Source organism: Zerene cesonia, chromosome 5 (genome assembly GCF_012273895.1).
Source record: "Zerene cesonia ecotype Mississippi chromosome 5, Zerene_cesonia_1.1, whole genome shotgun sequence".
NCBI classification, from domain to species: Eukaryota; Metazoa; Arthropoda; class Insecta; order Lepidoptera; family Pieridae; genus Zerene; species Zerene cesonia.
Genome location: NC_052106.1, coordinates 1,346,030 through 1,365,481, shown reverse-complemented (window position 1 = coordinate 1,365,481; position 19,452 = coordinate 1,346,030). Strand labels below are relative to the sequence as shown.

Below are 19,452 nucleotides of genomic sequence, written 5' to 3'. Positions count from 1 at the left end.
GCCTTTTACTCTTGAAATCAAACTTGAGATCTTACAGCGTTGTGTTGATCAGTCCAGATTGGTTTGTACGATTATTTAAAGCATTTTATTGAGGTTAGGGAAAGTGACAACATAATCAGAAATTTCCATGAAAATAGAGAAAATTACCTGAATTGCTTCGAGAAAAGGATATAGGTGCGGCCATGCCACTTTTTTCTCAAATTACCGTGCCCATAGCTTCATCAACATTTACAGTCTTCAATGGCTTGCTCATGTCGTTATGGTACTATATTCTCCGCATTTTGATTAGCAAAATTTGAACTGGTCAAACACAACTACTACCTATTAAATTAAATTTAGCTTTGACTAAACTATTAGACTTATTTTAATAATACTTTAAATTAATGTCACGTGACACATTCCACTAAGATGCAATTATTAAAAAAAATACAATAAACTTTTGTCTGGACATTGATAAACAAATATTTATTTCAAAGTTCGCTTGACATAGTTTTTTACTTATGGGGTTAGTTATAACGACTCCGCGTTTGAATATTCCGCCCAGGACGCAATGAAAATTCATGAGACCTCAATTTTGCCTCATTAAAATGGCTTCCAAGCTGCGAACAAGATTAGATGTAATTTACTTTTTTCACTTTACTATTCTGCCCCAAGCATACATTCAAAACCTGCATTAATACAAAGTGCTAGTTGATGAAAACGCAGGAAACAATTTTTACACTGTATACTTAAATTCTTGCAGTACCAAGCCCTGTTCAGCAGTGGGCAATATATTACAAGATTTGTCTAACTAATGGCATCAGGATCTTTCAAAATATAAAGCGCGGCTTCGGAGAATTAAAAAAAAAAAATAATCGATAGTTATTGTTCTGCAATTATGAATAATACATATACTAAATAAAATAATAATACGTAATGATTAATACATACGGACAAATAACTTGGATTCTATGGAACTGTGGATTACCAGAAGGATAAGCGATCACCACCGCCTATGAACATTTGCAGAGGTGATTTTTATAAATAAATAAGAAAATAGATAGAGCCGTAAATACCCTGGCTGCTTTAAAAAACAAGATGGCTGGATGGGCTAGAAAGGGTTGGCGACGGAATAAGGGAATGGACTGAGAAGGGTGAGGAAAAGGATACAAGTCTTCAGTTCCCCCACTCACTGAACAAAATACATTAACATGCTACTGTACTATTCCTGTTGATTTTGGAAGTCTGGTACTTTCCCCACTGCGAGCTGGTCCATTACGTGCTGATTAGTGCTCGACTGTCACACTCAAATAAATATACATACATACTTTATATAATAGAGGGACAAGAATTGAAGGAGATCGTATAATGTAATTTGTACTCTCAAGATACTACTGGTATCCTATATGGTAATCAGGTTACCGCATTATAGATCAAATTTCTAATCAGTTTATTCAAGAACATAAGTGATCAGACTTCTCAAAATATTACATGATTTATTTCAAAAGATAAATGTCGTCACACATTCCCCGCGTCTATTTGTCATGGTCGTATTTTAATATTACCCTGTCATGTTATGAAGGCGTTTCATTTCATGGTGCATCTCTTGCGGCTATGGTAGTGTGAAATTTCATAAGTTATTTTATACTGTGACATGGTATGATAAGGTATACATGCCATAATATTAATACGTTTAAGTTTATTAAGTTTAATAAGACAAGATTCCAACAAATGTTATAGATAATACAATTTAAAATTTAGGTTTAAATTATACCAACTATCCCGCCTATTACCATCCCAAAATCCTATACCATGTGGTGCAGGATTTTGTAATACGAGGATAATTACTACTTTTTATACGATTTTTCAATTTATCTGCAAATGTGGATAACATCACCACTGCTTAAAACGGTGAAGGAAAACATCGTGAGGAAACCGGCATGTCCAAGAATCAAAAGTTCGACGACATGCGACATCTGCCAACCCGCACTTGGCCAGCGTGGTGGATTATGGCCTGAACCCTCATAGGAGGCCTGTGTCCCAGCAGTGGGAACATGTATGGGCTGATAATGATGATGATGATGATGATACATAAAGATGGCGACAGACGAATTATATACACGTACCATTCCTATCCAATCATGACTTACAAATACTGGTTTTAGTAACCATTAGTGCCATTCTTAGTAACAAAATATTAAATATTTTCTTTCATCGCATTCACATCTTTATAGCTTTACTAGCTGCTGCCCACAATAAATCCCTCTTAGCGGATGCATACATTTGACTATCTGCATGCTATATTTTTGTCGGATTGGACCAGTATTTTGAATTGTATGTTGATAGAATATTCAGTCAGTCTACTTTGCATTTATTTAATTAAGATAAGATGACCAAAACCATGAGCGCAGCGTATCTTTTAAACAAGCTCAGAGGAAAATAAATTAATCACACGAGACTTGAAAGGAAGTACAGTATCTGGGTCGTTCAGGAAATGATCTTGTTCAAGAAAGAACCTTCAGAGGGGATCTCTCGGGATCCTCTTAAATACAAAGGTTTGTGCGGATGTGGTAAAGATATAACACATTTTTGAACGAAATAAGCCGCTGGGTTATAACTGTATAACACTTACGGTGAGATGTGAAAATGTCGGAGAAAATAGAACTAAAATATAATTAATTATAAGTCTGAGAATTTTATTAACTGTATTTAAAATTGGTTAGTTAACTAAAATAAGGATTTTAGTTTAAGCAAAAAAGGATTAGTCGTTACATACATTGTTAAAATAAAAATAAAGGTAGATCAAAGAAAAACAATGAAGATAATTTCTGTGTGTAAAAAATTTTAAAAATAAATTTGACCAAATTAGATGGAATAAAAAGATGATGCACTGCCCGGGAATCGAACCCGGGTCGCAAGAATGGGAATCTTGCATGATACCACTACACCAGCAGTGCTTGCTGTAGGATTGCGAAATTGTCGTTTGAAAATAATTGCTAGGACATCGTTTTATAATTTTAAATTAATAACCGTTATTTTCAACGGATTTCAAAACAAGAAAATGTATTTTTTGAGTTTGTTACTTCATAACTTTTAAGGAAACCGAATTTTAATGATTCCTATTTATTTCTATCTTATCTAATAGATCTTATGTTTTTATTTATGTCTTCACATCTATATAGCATGAAAATCAATCGCTGTTCCTTTACATCGCTAAAACTCGAGAGCGGTGGGCCACATTTAGCCAATTTTGCAAATATTATAATACTAGCTGTGCACCACGGGTTTACCCACGTAGTACCTGATCTTTGTATGACCTAAAGCCTTACTCAATAAATGGGCTATCTTACACTGAAAGAATTTTTCAAACCGGACCAGTAGTTCCAGCGCGTTCAACCAAACAAACTCTTCAGCTTTATAATATTAGTATAGATTAAGATGGGCGATGCGATAAATCCAGCCATCTTGTTTAAAAGAAAATAAAAAATAAAAAAAAACACAAAAGCGCTATATTATAAAACGTTTCCATTTAAATTAAACTGCGTGTAAATTATCAGAGCTAACGAGAAAGCGACGCAATGTATTATTTATCTTCAATAATTATTCATGTTTATTACACTGCGATGAAGTATTAATTAACGTTTGCTATGGCCAAACATTAATTAACCGACTAAAATAAGCTAATAATCGCAGTTCACTATAAAATAGCTCTTTAGTTAAATGATGCGTAATAGGCAATTGTTATTTAAATAAAGTATTATGAATGCAGAATAACAAAATAATAGCCAAATAGAGTTATTTAATAGATGAACAATAAATTATACCCTGGATCTAACAGGTCCATTGAAAAGGGTATAGTTGCTGAAAGGATGTATCTTCTTATTAACCTAATAGAACTGAAAAAAAAATGTCTTTAAAATTTCTGAATAATACGTGCACCAAAAACATACTATAAATTATGAGCGTTTATTGCTATTTTAATCTTAGCCAATCGTCAACCACTATCTTTCGAGACATTGAATAAAAATATAAAACAAAATATGTTAATACAAAAAGTTGAAAATGCACTTTTAGGTACTACCATCTTCAGGAGTTTCTATGTAACATTTGGTATTTACTACCTCCTTCCATTATTTACTTAAACCCACTTTCCCTCACTGTAAATAGATGGCGTAAAACTAATTTGAATTTTTATTTTACGTTTCCATATTAAAACATTGTTTTTGAATGTTGAAATTTATAAATAATTATATTTCGTTATTCAAGTATACAGTAATTTCCCAATTTCCTGAATAGGAAAAAATATTATATTTGTTTTTAGATACTTCCCTTCTTTGACGCTAGAGGCAGCTGTGTAGATTTCCGCATGCGTACTTGGCTTCCTTTTTTTTCAATGTCCCTGAATTTCATGAATGGCGCTCGTTCACAACCCGTCGTCAGTACAATAATAAAAATTTAATTTAATGTTAGAAAATGTCAGAACAAATAAATTTTAATAGTAGCAAGGAACCAATTAGATAGTGTTGTGAATTGAAGACATTGGGCTTTCCCGCTCAAATTTGACAATAAAAGGTAAGTAAATGTGAGATTTAAATTTGGAGATATATTTGGTGTTTAGAAATAAATTGTAAATAATTTGTTAGTTTTCCATTCAAAACTACGTCTCATTACGGTTAACTTGTAAATAGATATACCATGCATAAACGAATCGTGTCTATATTTTAAATGCCGTCTCTATTTCCTTGAAAACAAAACTGCGGTAATTTTATCGATTTGACACTTAGCCCAATTCAATGTTGTAAATCGTCCCTATGCAAACTTTTTATACAATACGAATGGCCTTGAGAATTAATTTTTTGTAATCCCTATGTAAGCACATAAAAGTTATATTTTTAAATTCAATGTGTAGTTTCTGATTAAATTTAAACTGTTTAGTTCGAAACAAAAATTCCGTTTAACGTTTTATAAAATCTTATTACACATAAATGTATACAACCTATATTATTTTACTGTCAGGCCAACTGCCCTATTGCGTAATTATTTTGCTCATAAAATATCAGAACATAGATAAATGTAAATCAACAAAACCATCGTCTTAGATGTTTTACATTATTTATCGTATTAAGTGAAGTCCCGTGTCCCCTAGTGGGGTATGGGGCAGATGATGTACATCTGTTTCACTGATCGATTTTCTTTACGGACAAGTAGGTGATCAGCCTTCTGTGTCCTGCCAGACCGAGACATTTTTTTTTTTGTTATGTGCGTCCCCACCGGGAATTGAACCCAGGGCCCCTCGGTTCTACGCTCACGCGTTAACCACTGTACCAAGGAGGCGGTCATTTACGGATTATTTATCGTATTGATGACCATATATATTATTTTATAAATAAAATGGGCCGAAAATAATACTAAAGGGATACGAAATAACGAAGGATAATAATTAAATAGGTAGTTGAGAAACGTCTAGGTTTCTAGGTCAAGAGTTCGTCTGCCAAACATATCATTATGTGCTAGACGTTTCGTCTGTGAGGAGCAAAACGCATGAATTTCGTGTTACAGTGTGAAATAGAATTATATTTTTAACTCAATAATTTTAGTGAAAAGACATTGTCAGAAAAAATTATATAAAAATTGTAGCATGAGTCGCAGCAGTAAGTTAAGCAATAAATAAAAAAAAAATATTTCTACGATCGTAAGATTTATGTTGTTAGCATATTCTTCTTTAGATTATAAATATTCACTGGATCACAGATAATACTAATTGATCATACTAGACTGACTAATTAAAATAAGTCTTGTTATGTTTTATGTATTTATTTGCTGTTTTTTTTAGTTATGCAATACAGATCATAAATATATTTTTTTATCTATAGCAAGTACAATGTCAAGTAGCCCGTTCCCATACACCTGTGAGCTATGTGGCGCAGAAGGGTTGACGGACGAGGGTATGAGGTCCCACACCTTGGAAGCCCATGTGGCTGGCAGGCCAGATTGCCCGTTCTGCGACTGCACAGTGCCACAACCGCAACTTGTGGGCCACGTGCAGAGGGTCCACCTCCATTATCTGACGCCGGAGAGGGAGTTAATGGCGTTCATAGATGACCAGAGTCCGGGGTAAGTTGTAGCTTGTATGAAATTCAATTGAACATATCACGTATGTAAATTAATTTAATTGAAATGCTTATTATTTCAAAATAGTAATAATTAAGGCAGTCAGTGGTTCATATAAAAGATGTAATTACTTATTTTATGTCAATAAATATTTTTTTCATTTTAATTTTTTAAATAACAAAATAATAATGATAAGCTTTTTTTGTTTTGTGTTTTTCTGACTGTTCCGGTCGATCTTCGAAATGACACGCCCGTATTCGATGGGACTTTCACAGGCATATAATTTTATTAAGATTGTTTATTGATGTCTAATTAAGAATAAGCGTATAAACATGGTACCGTATAAATTAGTAATAAAATTGAATTCACCCAAGTTTAATAAACAAATTTGTATTAGATCGTTTAATTAATACTGTAAATATCAGTATATAATTTGAAAAAATTAAAGAAATAATTCCTTGTGTCGGGTTTTTACTTTAGTAACAATAAATGGTAATTTAACAATTTTTTGTATTTTTTTTTTTTTATATAAATAGACACCGTGTTCAACTCTAACCATGTACTTAGGTTAGGCTTAACTAGATGAAATTATATTAAAGATTACATTATAAAAGTATGACAGAAAGTTGTGGAATATTTTAATCCCAACAAACGCTTTAAACTCATATTACGTACGTATACGTTATAAGCCGCTTTCCATCAGGCAGTGCACAGATAATTCTTTAAGTAAAACATGTACATTTTATTCTAGCTTTGTAAGCGTTACCAGAAAAAATATCATCTTTCCAATTCCTACATTTACCATTCAGTTATTCGAAAATAAGTTATTTACATCATAACTATTCATAACAATGATTTTATCAATTTTGTCTTCTGTAAATAATTTATTATCTGTGCCAGAGAATAAATTGCATATTTACAAGTAAAATAAGGAACCTGCATACGTCGTTATAGCTAGCCTAACAATCTTTCGAATGTAGGTAACTATGTACTTATCTACCTTTTAACATTAAAGGTATTAATTAATAAAACCTCATAAACCCCCATAAAGCTATGCCTTTTGTTAATTTTTTTTCTGATAACTAAACCATGGTTTTGAATCTCTACGCCTTCGTTACATTGTTAAACAATAAATTCTTTTGCGACAATACAATCACAAACCGTTAAGTAATTATCCATAGCCATAAAGATCTACGGTAAAGCCCCCATGTTTATTGCTTCGTAGATGTTTGTCTATTCGACATAAATTATATGGCTCCATTATTTTAGCTATGACGAAGATTCAAAAATGACCACTACAGATAGCTGTAGCTATAACACACCAGGGTCTATAAACGGATGGCACAGCCCTGTAGAAGTCTCAACTTCGTTTCATAATGGTGCAATTTCAAAAAATAATTACTATCATAATGGTTATCAAGAAAAGGAAAACTCAAATTGTAATCATAGGAGTGAAAAGGACGAAGAACGGTTCTCACGGTCACCCAAAAACATTAATCTAGCTAATGGTATAAAAAATATCAATATTAGTAATGGCGTGACGGGAAAGAAAACTCGGAGTAAGGAAAATTCGGTCGAAAATGAATTATTGAATGGACACGAAAAAGAAAGTAAGTAATTGAACGGTTATCAAGTTAATCTGTGCGATATAACATAAGGACACACACAGTACTTTTATTATTTTTGTTGCTATACACTAGGAATTTATCTCTGTTACAAAAGCTACTTTAATATTTCTAGGCCTACATTCGAGCCCTACCCACAATAATATGAATAACTACGATGGGTCGCCGAAAAATAGCAAGGTAGGAAAAATATACACCCAAAATTAAGTGAATGTAGTTTAAAACGAATTAGAAATTAAATCGCCTTCGTGTTTTTTGTTTTAGCTATCTATGGCGAGCGCAGGACAAGGGTCACCTTTACGATCGCAATTAGCTTTAAAATTAAAATCGAATACACCAAAGAAATTAGCACCAACTCCTAGTCCAACTGTTCAAGTTAGTAAATTTATTTACTATGATGCAATGAAACTGCAATTGAAATTGATACTTTCTAAACATTTCTAATTTAGAAAAATAAAATAATAAATTATTCATATATATTCTGTGGACAGTGAAATTCATCATTATTCTGTGGTTTAAGACTAGAAGAGAAGGATGTCAACGTCAAAATAATTTTTTTGTTTCTAAATTTATTGGCGGTAAATCTTCAAAGTTCAAGTATATAATTTGAAAAAAAGTGCAAAAGTTCAGTTGATAATTTTTTTGAAAATTTCAGTGCCTCTTATGTGATTTTACATCAACATGTCCGCGGAAATTGGAAGAACACATAAACCGTGCCCACTTCGATTTAACATCACCGTCGGTTATGGGAAATGAAAACTCTAATATCGATAACGCGACTTTGGGCCTACTAAATCCTACTATAAACTTGGATAATCCAACTTTGGCTTTGAGTGCGATGGCTATGTCGCCGGGGCCACATAGCTCAACATACCAGTGTCCAATATGTGAAAAAGAATTTGCAAATGGGTCAGAGGTAGAAGTTCATGTTAATGTGGAACATCGAGATATATTGAGTCCCCAGAAAGCTGTGAGTATATTATTATTATTATTAATGTATTAATGCTATATGCATGCTTTGAAATATGCATACACACTTTAAAACTGTATTGCAGTGAATTGCATATATTAATGTAAACAGAACTAGAATGCCGTAAACATTGGCCCTTAATTAACGGACTTCATTAATAATGAACTTAAAGTTTTAACCTTTGCATATTCCAATTGGATTACTTAGTATAATTTAATAAATAAAAATAAAAATAATAAGACCTAAATGCAAGACATACAAATTTGTAGGACCAGGTGGACAATGCATCATGTGAGGATGTTGTGATGATGGAAGAGAGTCCTGTGAGCAACTGTCCCATTTGTTGTCAGCCCCTCCCACTCTCTCAACATGAGTTGGTTAGTATTTTTAAGTTCTATATTTCTATTAATATAAGGCCTGTTTCACACCTTTTTAATATGTTTCACATTAAACTTATATGTGAGTTACTGTAAAAATAAATGTATGAAAATTCATACATTTCATACATTATTATTAACTTACAGTGAAACCGCTCTCAGCTATGCTTCTGGAATGTTGCAATGCAAGCTATGCTAATAATCTAACTGCAACTTCAAACTTGTCTGCAATTTTAATCTTCTGACCAAAATCAACTACAGAATCTTGACTTGGAAAATAGCCAAGTGTATATAATAGATATAGGGTACATTGTATATTCAAGTATATCAATACAAACTCAACCTGACTCTTTATTAAAATGAGAATAGATGATACAACAATCACATCATCATCATCATCATCATCATCATCATCATCATCATCAGCCCATATTTGTTCCCACTGCTGGGACACAGGCCTCCTATGAGGGTTCAGGCCATAATCCACCACGCGGGCCAAGTGCGAGTTGGCAGATGTCGCATGTCGTCGAACTTTTGATTCTTGGACATGCCGGTTTCCTCACGATGTTTTCCTTCACCGTTTTAAGCAGTGGTGATGTTATCCACATGTGCAGATAAATTGAAAAATCAATTTATTTCCTGCACGCTCGACCCGGTCTCGAACCTCGGCTTGTCGATTTTGAAGTCCGAGGTTCTCACCCCTGAGCCACCACTGCGTTTTAATTTGCAACAATCACATATAAACACAAAATGGCTAACAGATTAGAAAGACTAAAAGCATTGGTATATCATATGTGTAATATGTTTCAAAAACAACAAAAACATTAAGTCCATTTGATATAATGAACATTTAACAAATCAATAGTTTTTAAAGTACACTTGTAATAGAAGAAAGCTAATTAACATAAATACATGGTCTTAATGTAACATTGTCATTCTTTTTTTTTTCCTTTATGAACAGGTTATTTTACAACTATTTTAGTATACAATACAAACAGTATATAGTATAGTTATTTTATAGAACATTATGTTTTCAGATTCAACACATAGAAGAACATTTTGAAAGAGGGGAAGATGTCGGAGCCTCCACGCTATCTGATGCTGAGAGAGAGGCACAGAAAACTAGAGAAGAACAGGAATTTCAATTACTCAGAGTAAATTCATTTATTATAATATTATGAGGCATAAAAGTTCATAAAGAATATCAAGTCTTATCTTTGTATTTCTGATTGAGTGACTTTTGCCATTAGACTATGGGATTAAGTTGATTTTAGCACTGAGTATTTAAGCATATTTACTAATTTAAAATAATTTACTTATTTTAGGCTCAATATGGTATGGAGGAAGATGAAGAAGGATATAGCAGTAGAGCAGCCAGTAGCCTGAAGAGAGCAGTTTACAGTGGGGCCCTGTCTGTCGCAGGCTACTATGAGCGCAGCGTGGGGCTCCGCCGCGCTTCTGCTTCGGGTCTCGATACAGGGTGTTCCAAAACTAGTGGTATGGACATGTTAATATACAGGTTTAATGACCTTTGATGACATTTTGCAATTTAGTTTAAATTAAAAATACTCTACTTGCAATGAAAGTTTTGATTCATTACAGCTAAATTTTATACATTCCACCTAGGACCCTCAGGATATCACGGTTAAGTTTTGACTCACTCTATGAAAATCAACAGGTATTTTAGAAAGGATAGTGCAACTAAATGCTCAAAATCCAAGCATAGTCAAGACCTATTTGTGTAGTGCAGTGGACCACTATGCCAGTACATATGGGGACAGAGGTTGGGGTTGTGGATATAGGTGAGAAATTTTAATTTGTAATAAATAGAAAAGTTTATATTTAAAAATAAATCACATTTTTTAATGAATTTATAATGTTGTTGGATATCATATTTGACTACTTACTAATATATCATATATAGGGTTTCTTATTAATTGGCCTATTTGAATTGTTGAATTATGTGAACATTTACATCAGATAAAAATAGCTTCATCAGTTTAAGAGCTACAATGCCACAGACAGAGATATTAAACTTATATAACCCCCTGTTTTTACATCGGACGGGATCAGTTCGCTTATTGTTATGTATGTTATGTACGTACGCAGGAACATGCAGATGGTGCTGTCGTCGCTGGTGCGGCACCCGGCGTACAGCGCGCGGCTGGGCGGCGCGTGGGAGCGCGACGGCGACGGCGTGCCCTCCATCCCCGCGCTGCAGCGCCTCGTCGAGCGCGCCTGGGCCAGGGGCTTCGACACGCAGGTGCGCTGCCCGCGCAGGCGGGACACATGTACCTGGTGACTTGGACAGACGTGCGACCCTGGACAAACTTGGTAGACAGAACATGGTAGTGGGGTCAAGGGTGTCTAATCCAGGTATGGGGCTCTGGCTACAGGTGGCAATATGGGTTGACGTGGGATTCTGGGCTCAGATAGCAACCTGAGCAGAAGTGGGGCCCTGAGGGTACATATCCATATATATATACACACTACACAAATAGGGACTACAATGCACTGTTTGGCTCCATTATTGGATTATTTAAATAACCTTACCAGTTATTAAAGTGATGTTTCTGGAAACAGACGATTATTTAATAGTCTACATCTATATAGTAATTAATATAGCTAAGTAAGTTTAACTTTATTACAGGTCCTAATGACAAATAATTTATTACAGGGCTCAGAGCAACTAGGCTGCAAACTGCACAATACAAGAAAGTGGATTGGTGCGTGTGAAGTGGTTACCGTATTGTCATCGCTCAGGATAAAGTAAGCACATTTTTTACTTGAAAGAAATAATCTTAGATTTTTTATAACCAACTAGATACATAATTCTACACAAAAACTAACTTAAAACTGTCCTCTAATGTGCTTGTAAACTTTTTAGTCCAAAGAAACATTTCAGCAAAATCAAGCTGCTTTGCTGTATATTATTAAGGTGTAATCCCAAAATTTACTAAAAGTAATACATTTTAAACTACCTGCATCAAAATAAATTCAGTCTTATTCCCATGAACTTAAGTCACATTTACTAAACACCAAAACTCCAAGTTGGACTAATGGTGAGGACATCTGTGCCCTCGTCTATGATGATTGAGTATCTAATTATTATTGTAATCCTTGTGCGTTATATATTTGACCAAGCATTTCACTACACGTCTATCTGATGTAAAATAGACGATAATTTAAGTGGTAAAAAAAAAAAATGCCTGTAAAGTCGGTTTTACGAGCGAAGATTTTACGTGACAACGTCTTTTTCTCGGTAGAATATTTATTGATATGAATATTATTAAATTGCACAATAGGAACAAGGAATTGAATGAAAATAAGAGTTGCACAAATTTTAACTATAGAAAATATATTTTGTTTACTAAAAAGACAGAGACAGAGACACAAGCACGCGCCGATTCAATGCGCCTAATTCTCTAGTGCTGCGCGCGCGGCGGACCGATCATAGTTCGGTGACTCATCGTAACGTTACCGGGCGTTACACTTTTTCATGAGTGACTCCGAGCCGCAACCTAATTTAAGACGTTGTCACGTCAAAATAATAAAATTTCATGTCACCAAAAAGGATACATACATGTATATAAGTTGCTTAAAAATAAGTTATACAATGAAAATAAGTGAAATAAAAGAACAATATAAATAACGTTCCAGGTGTTCTCTAATCGACTTCCACAAGCCGACGTCGGCCGACGGCTCCCACCCGGCGCTGTTCGAGTGGGTGCACAAGTACTTCCACGACGAGCCGCAGGCCTTCAAGCCGCCGCTCTACCTGCAGCACCAGGGTATGCCTGCAGGGTCCCGGTGGCATGGAGCTCAGGTGTCTCGTGAAGGCTCCTGAGTCAGTGCTATGTCTATCTATGTGATGCGATTTTCGACCGATCGATTTTGACCCACGTTAAAATAACAGATTTTGTTACTAACTTCGTACAGTTATAATAATTTCATGAGTTTATTTTATTATCCTGATTGGGATGACCAGAATTAAAGAATTTCCTTATATATGGACTGTAAGCGTGTTTTATATTTTTTAAACAAATTTATTTTAATTTTTGACAGTGTAATTATAACATTCGTAACTCCAGTAATTTATAGGACAATATATATATATATATATATATATATATTATAGGTATAAGAAAACACGTACGCAATGTGTTCAAATTATTAAAACTTTGTAATTATTATTATTATAGGTCACTCACGCACAATCATCGGCTACGAGAAGCACAAGGACGGCAAGGCGACGCTGCTTGTGTTGGACCCGTCACATTCACCAGCCCAGGTGCATATGTTTTTCATTAATAATACTAATACTTAGGGTAATAGGTAGGGACTTTTGCTAAATATTAAGCAAATATAAGGAAGCGAAAAATTTAGGTATACATTGTATAATCCATTTCTATTTGAGGTCTGAGGATTTAATTTAGAAAGGTAAATATAAATTTTTGGTTGTACTTTTTTTTGAGAGGCCATCTTTGGAAGCACTATTCCGTTCCAAATTCTTACATTAACATAGTGTTACAGCATCAGTACTTACACTTACGGAATGAAACCAGGACATGTGGCTAATGTGGTTATAAATTGAAATCACCCTAGATACTTTATAGAGCCAATGATCGTTGTTGTTCGTCAAACTCGGTCTTAAAAATCACTGTTCGAAATGGTGAAAACATCATGAAGAATCTGGTATGTCGAAGAATGAAAAGTTCGACAACACGTGATATAGGCCATCCCGCATTTAGCCAGTGTAGTGGATTATACCTTGAAATCTCAAGAGACTTGTCCCACTGCAGGGAAGGTGTGTATATATGGGTTTACGATGATGATGACGATGGTCATGATCATATTGATTCGTGTTGAGGCTCATGTCCCACTGCAGGGAGGCTTCGGTATATACATTGTCTGATGATGATGATGTTGATAATGAGATGATGATGATGATGATGATGAACCTTTGGATGTGTGTTTTTATCTATTACCTCTCACCTCGACAGGTGCGCGCGGTGACGTGCGCGGCGGGCGGCGCGGGGGGTGCGGGCGGCGCGGCGGCGGGCGGCGCGCTGCGGCTGCTGCGGCGCGGCGCGGCGGCGCTGCGCGCGCGCCAGTACCAGCTGCTGTGCGTCACCGGCCTCATGCAATCCGACCGGGAGTACGAGGTGCGCCTGCACATCTATACTAATATTATAAAGCTCATGAGTTTGTTTGTTTCAACGCACTAATCTCAGGAGCTACTGGTCCGATTTGAAAAATTCTTTCAGTGTCAGACAGTGATAGACGCATTTATTGAGAAAGGCCATAGGCTATATATGTACCACGTTCGAATCCGGGACGGACCGCTAGTACATACATATATGCTACACCTAGCCAGGTCAAACAAACGCTACGTGTAGATTTGATTTCAGCTGCCTAGATATCCCCGGGGTTACGACTAAACCCTAACTAATCGGCCGTTTTACACATTATGACGAACTGATACTGACCCCCTGGAGTAAAAACGCTTTATCATTGTGGCGCTTTCCCTATACCAACCCGTTTGTGAATACACCACGAGTGCTGGTCAATATTTGTCCGCGACCGCCTCGATGGTAGCCAGTTCGAGTTAAAATTTAAATCTCGCCAGTTTGAGTTAATATTTAAATCTCGAAATAAAAATAAAAAAATGGATTTTCATTAAAACTATTTTAACATAAGAATAGAAAAAATTTGATCATCAGGCGGGATACGAACCCGCGTTTTTTGCCAAACCGTAGCAACGCCTCTCGGCCATCCGTGATCCCACCACAGTAACCGAATTTCTTCTACTCTTTCGGTTTTATGTGCCTAAGTGTTTTAAAAAGTAACGTTTGTAAAAAAAAGTTTTGTTTTTATTCTTTCAAAATTTCTCATTTAAATTTCAAAGCATTTCAATGATATAAAACTAAAAATTAAATTTATTTTAATATCATTTTCAGGCCAGCAAAGTGCTCCAGTCGATCCGCATCCCATAAAGATAGTTCTACAAGCGCCCGTCTACAGGTGTACCAGTGTAGTGTAGACCTTCGCATACACGCATAATGTACTATATTTATTTATTTATGTATACATGAGTTACAATTGTTTTTATTGTGTTCTGTCAATACTGAAATTATGCTGGTATTTATTTCCTTGCAAAGGAACTAACTGTTTTTAAATTGGATAATAATGGTGCATGTATTTTTAATATATATTGAAATTGTTATACAGAAATTGTTATTTAATATTAATTTTATTTTATTTCACTTAAAATTTTATGTTAAATTGTTTTAGATGAGTGTATGTTTGTTGAAAATATTTATTTAAATATACCATATGGATTTTGTATTTTAACAATATTTCAACGTTATGTATTGTATGTGTATATACTTAGTGATTGTAACTTATGTATATTTTAGCTACTTAAGGACCTGATTATGTGATATTAATTTCAGTAAAGTGTTTAAATTACAAATAAGATATACTTAATTTGTATTAAAATAATAAAGAGTTAAAGTTTGCGACGTTGCATCTGGATCTTCTGAAGCGATTTTAAAAATCCTTATACCAGTAAAAAGTTATGTTATCTGTGATCATAGACTACACTTTATTTAGATTTTTTTTTCATCGACAACTGAGACTAATACATGGTTGAAAAGTAATTCGGATATTGAAACAGCAGTATATTTATGATACTTATCTACCAAGCCAGCATTATAAAAATATGAGAAACCAATTTTATTCCGATAAAAAAGATAAAGGTAATTTTTTATGTAATAGGGGAAACTCGCTTGGTGGTAAGCGAACGAAGCCAGTACCCGTGTACATGTCGTTGCCTTCTTTTGAGGGGTATAGGATAAAAAAGGATAGATTGTTTAAGGAATGCGGAAAAGTATATAGGCCTTCAGCCTCCAAAATTAAACGAAACACAACAGCATGCTACTATTTCATGCCGGTCTTCTGTGGGGGTGTGGTACTTCCCCGCTGCGAGCTGGCCCAATTCGTGCCGAAGCGTGCTCGACGCCCACACCCAAAAATTATTATTAATATTATATCTTATTTGTAATTTAAATACATCTCGTAATATTAATGTTAATTTATTCATTTTCTAACCTGTGTTCTACCTCGTATCGTTTGTCAATTAAGTTTTTAGTCAATTCCATAAGAAGTATTTATCACAACGATCAAACATTCGATTTACCGTAATTATTTTATTGTAATTATAATATTTAATGACTTAACTTTGAGAACCTTTGCAATTTTATTTTTAATTTACCCTACAAATGGCTCAAATTATTTCGAATGGTATTTTGATTAAACTTTGAACGTCACCGAGTTTGAAGGCAGCGGTTCTCAAAGTTGCGTTGAAATTAGTAATAAATTAATTAGTACGTACAAGTTAAAACTATGCTTCATGACATTGCCTTGAATAGACGTAGGTAGGTAAGTTTAGGTTAAGGCACAGCTTCGTCACTCTTTCCATTGTTTGCACATAGTTCCTAAAGGAATTGGAAGGGAGTTCTGCGGGGGAAGGGCTTGCGGGTAGATCTAGATATTTTTGAGTTTGTTTTTTAGTTTATTTCCAAAAAAGCGTTGTAAGAAACTCGACCAGTTTCAGGCATAGTTTATCTTATTTTATCTGAAGCTTTTCGTTACATTACTAGCTTATTTTACCTAAAGCTTTTCTTTACTTTAATAGCGAATGAAATACAACTATTTTTTTGTCGACTCAATTTAAGAAAAGGCAAAATAGTTTTTTATCATCCTAATTTAGTTTTACCCGCAATGTCCACGGATACGGTTGAGGCGGATCAAGAAAATGGTGCCTATATATTTATTGTTAAGCTCGCTTTAAGAGGCGCGCGACGGACTGTTTCTTCACAAATTTATGTATTTATTTAATGGAACTTAAAAAATAATTCATTCTGAACAGATTGAACTAACGATTAGATTTTTTTAATGGCAAATCTCGTTTAGTGTCGATTATCAATGGGAAAATTATTGAATTAAAAATGCTTTCTTGCTTTTATATATAACATTAAATATATGTAGGTACTTTTGTGAAGAAATCTCTCATTGCGCTTTCCACACGTATCGCACCTTATTTTTGTCTAGTAGTTATTGATGCACTGAGTTATTACCACTTCCGTCAGAATCTAGCCGCGCTAATATATTTAAAGTATCTAATATATGAGAAAGATAATAAAACAATGACACTAACCAGCATTGTATGTCAGCATTTTAGCACTTGATTAGAAAGAGATCGAGATATCTTGTATTGTCGGTCTGTACCTGTCTCTTTCTAGCAACGTTTAAAATTGATCAATTTTTTTTGACCAATTGCATTGAGGTGAAACTATTTCCTGCATCAAATTATTTGTTATATACGCTAAAGTTATGTAAAAAGTTTAATTGATAAAATTGCTCGTCGCTTGGTGTATCAGCATGAGTATCGTCAATTATGTGTAAATTGTATAATTTCGTTTAGTGTTAGGTGAAGTGGAATAGTTTAAAAACTGTTTCGATTTCGCCTGTTAACGTGGAGTGTTGTAAAAAGGTGATTTTTTTCTTTGTGAAAATTGCATATTTATCGTTTTCCATAAGCCGTTTTCGATATGAATTTAACTTAATTTATTACATGTTTCTTTTTTCATTTTAGTACAAAGTAAAAAATAATTCTAAAAAAAAAGTCTGTCATCACTCCACGGTGTTATTGTTGCGTAATTTTAGCGAATTGACCAAATTGTTTAATTGTAAAATGTTTAAATTATTTCTAGACTATGATTGGCATCCGGGCGGGCGTGAGTAACCACTTTCTTGCAAGATAGGCTATAGGCACGAGTTTGCGGAACATATAAAAAAAAAATCTTAATTTTTTGTTGTATTTTGTCAAAACATTGCATTAAAGTATTGAACTGTGAAGGATGAATGATGAATATGTTTTTTTTATTATGACTACACTTATGATGGGCTGGAAGTAAAAATTGTTATCTTTAATTATATTTTCTGCAAACTCAAGTAATCAATTATCGTATAGTCAACGATAAAACGGGGTTTTTGTACGAACTACGCCCTTGTGTTAATAAAATACTTAATTTGACAAAAATTTAATAAGAATCAAGTTTAGCAATGTTAAAAAAGATCCAATTTCAAACTGAAAGCCCGTTTTATAGTTCCAAGCATAAAATTACAGCTAAAACTCAGATATATTTTTCATACATAATTAAAAATACAATAAGCGATAATTGGTGCTTGATATCCGGATAACAGTTAAGTTCACGCGTAGTTAGGTAACGAATGCATAGCATTGGGATATGGAAATGTTAGTTATATGCACTCATTCATGTGATAATTATTCCAGGTTTCGCTCGCCGGCTCGCATTTTGACATGGGCGTGTTTAGATCGTGATTTTAAAATAAATAACTTGTTTTTTGTCTCGTGTATCAAAGTTTTAAAGAATAAAAAGATCTAAACTTTAAGAAAAGAGGAATATCGAATCGTAAGTTAAAAAAATTGCAATTAAGGTGTTATGGTAAAATTGTTATTTCATTACTATTTATATATAGTTAACTGTAAAAAGAAAATTGTAAATTTTGAAATCCCTTCAAGCGTTCGCTTCATATCAAAATGCAGCCTCAAAGTATTTAAGGCTTTATTCACAGACTTAATAATAGTACTCCTGTGATAGTTTCAGCGTTACCGTACATTGTTCGAGCCCACTCACCGAGTGTGTAAGCGAGGCGGTCACTCGCCTGAGCTAGGCTAGCTTCGTAGGAACAGCTAGGCTGTGCTAAACTGTTTCTTCAATAAAATATTCTAAGTTACTGTGAGTTGTTTTATTTTTTATCCAGTATCTGTTATATTGTCAATATTTTAATAAGTAATTAAGTAAGTCTCTGACGCTTTCCCGCCACAACTACTAAATCGATTTGAAGAAATTTTGTATCAACATCATACGTAAACTTAGCTATCTACCTACTTATTGTTACATCAAAACTTGATGCGAGTGAAATGGCCGAGATTCGTACACGACTGTAACACTATATGAGAAGTGCGCTACTATAGGGTAAATGCATCATCTGCTACATTAACAAGTTATGAGATTAGCAATAATGGAAAATAACAAAAATAATCAGTCTTAAAAGACCTAATTTTGTTTATGTGTATATTTTAATAATTTTTGTTTTTCAAATTCGTCTCGGTAATTTCACTTATACATTCAAAGTCAAATCCTGCCTATGTGCAACAAAAACTTAAAACAAAATGGATATACACGAAATAAAACAAACTTGTTTTTTGAAAACTTTATTGAAAAAAAAAAATTGGTTCACAAATTACATAGTCATTGGAGACATTCAACAAGTCTTAACGTTACATGCGTTAGAATGA

At 34.2% G+C, this 19,452-nt stretch overlaps 1 protein-coding gene and 1 non-coding gene across 2 annotated transcripts; one reads left to right on the top strand and one right to left on the bottom strand.

The window, feature by feature from the left end:
- Positions 1-2,865: 2,865 nt before the first annotated feature.
- Trnag-ccc lies at positions 2,866-2,936 on the bottom strand. Its single transcript has one exon. It is a non-coding gene; the product is annotated as a tRNA-Gly (tRNA).
- Positions 2,937-4,397: 1,461 nt separating this feature from the next.
- LOC119840000 (zinc finger-containing ubiquitin peptidase 1-like) lies at positions 4,398-15,310 on the top strand. The gene is made up of 16 exons (XM_038366484.1): positions 4,398-4,551; positions 5,853-6,093; positions 7,360-7,700; positions 7,831-7,895; positions 7,980-8,090; positions 8,371-8,685; positions 8,955-9,062; positions 10,100-10,216; positions 10,388-10,559; positions 10,741-10,864; positions 11,172-11,325; positions 11,740-11,831; positions 12,723-12,853; positions 13,265-13,353; positions 14,066-14,227; positions 15,023-15,310. The coding sequence occupies exons 2-16, from the start codon at positions 5,861-5,863 to the stop codon at positions 15,056-15,058; spliced, it is 2,250 nt and encodes a 749-aa protein (XP_038222412.1). The 5' UTR covers positions 4,398-4,551; positions 5,853-5,860; the 3' UTR covers positions 15,059-15,310.
- The last annotated feature ends 4,142 nt before the right edge of the window (positions 15,311-19,452 follow it).

What these genes read in the sequence shown, in the direction of transcription:
- LOC119840000 (XM_038366484.1), top strand. Translation starts at nt 5,861, where the DNA reads ATGTCAAGTAGCCCGTTCCCATACACCTGTGAGCTATGTGGCGCAGAA. An exon ending in TTGTCATCGCTCAGGATAAA is followed by an intron (nt 11,832 to 12,722) that starts GTAAGCACATTT and finishes ATAACGTTCCAG; the next exon opens with GTGTTCTCTAATCGACTTCC. An exon ending in AATCCGACCGGGAGTACGAG is followed by an intron (nt 14,228 to 15,022) that starts GTGCGCCTGCAC and finishes TATCATTTTCAG; the next exon opens with GCCAGCAAAGTGCTCCAGTC.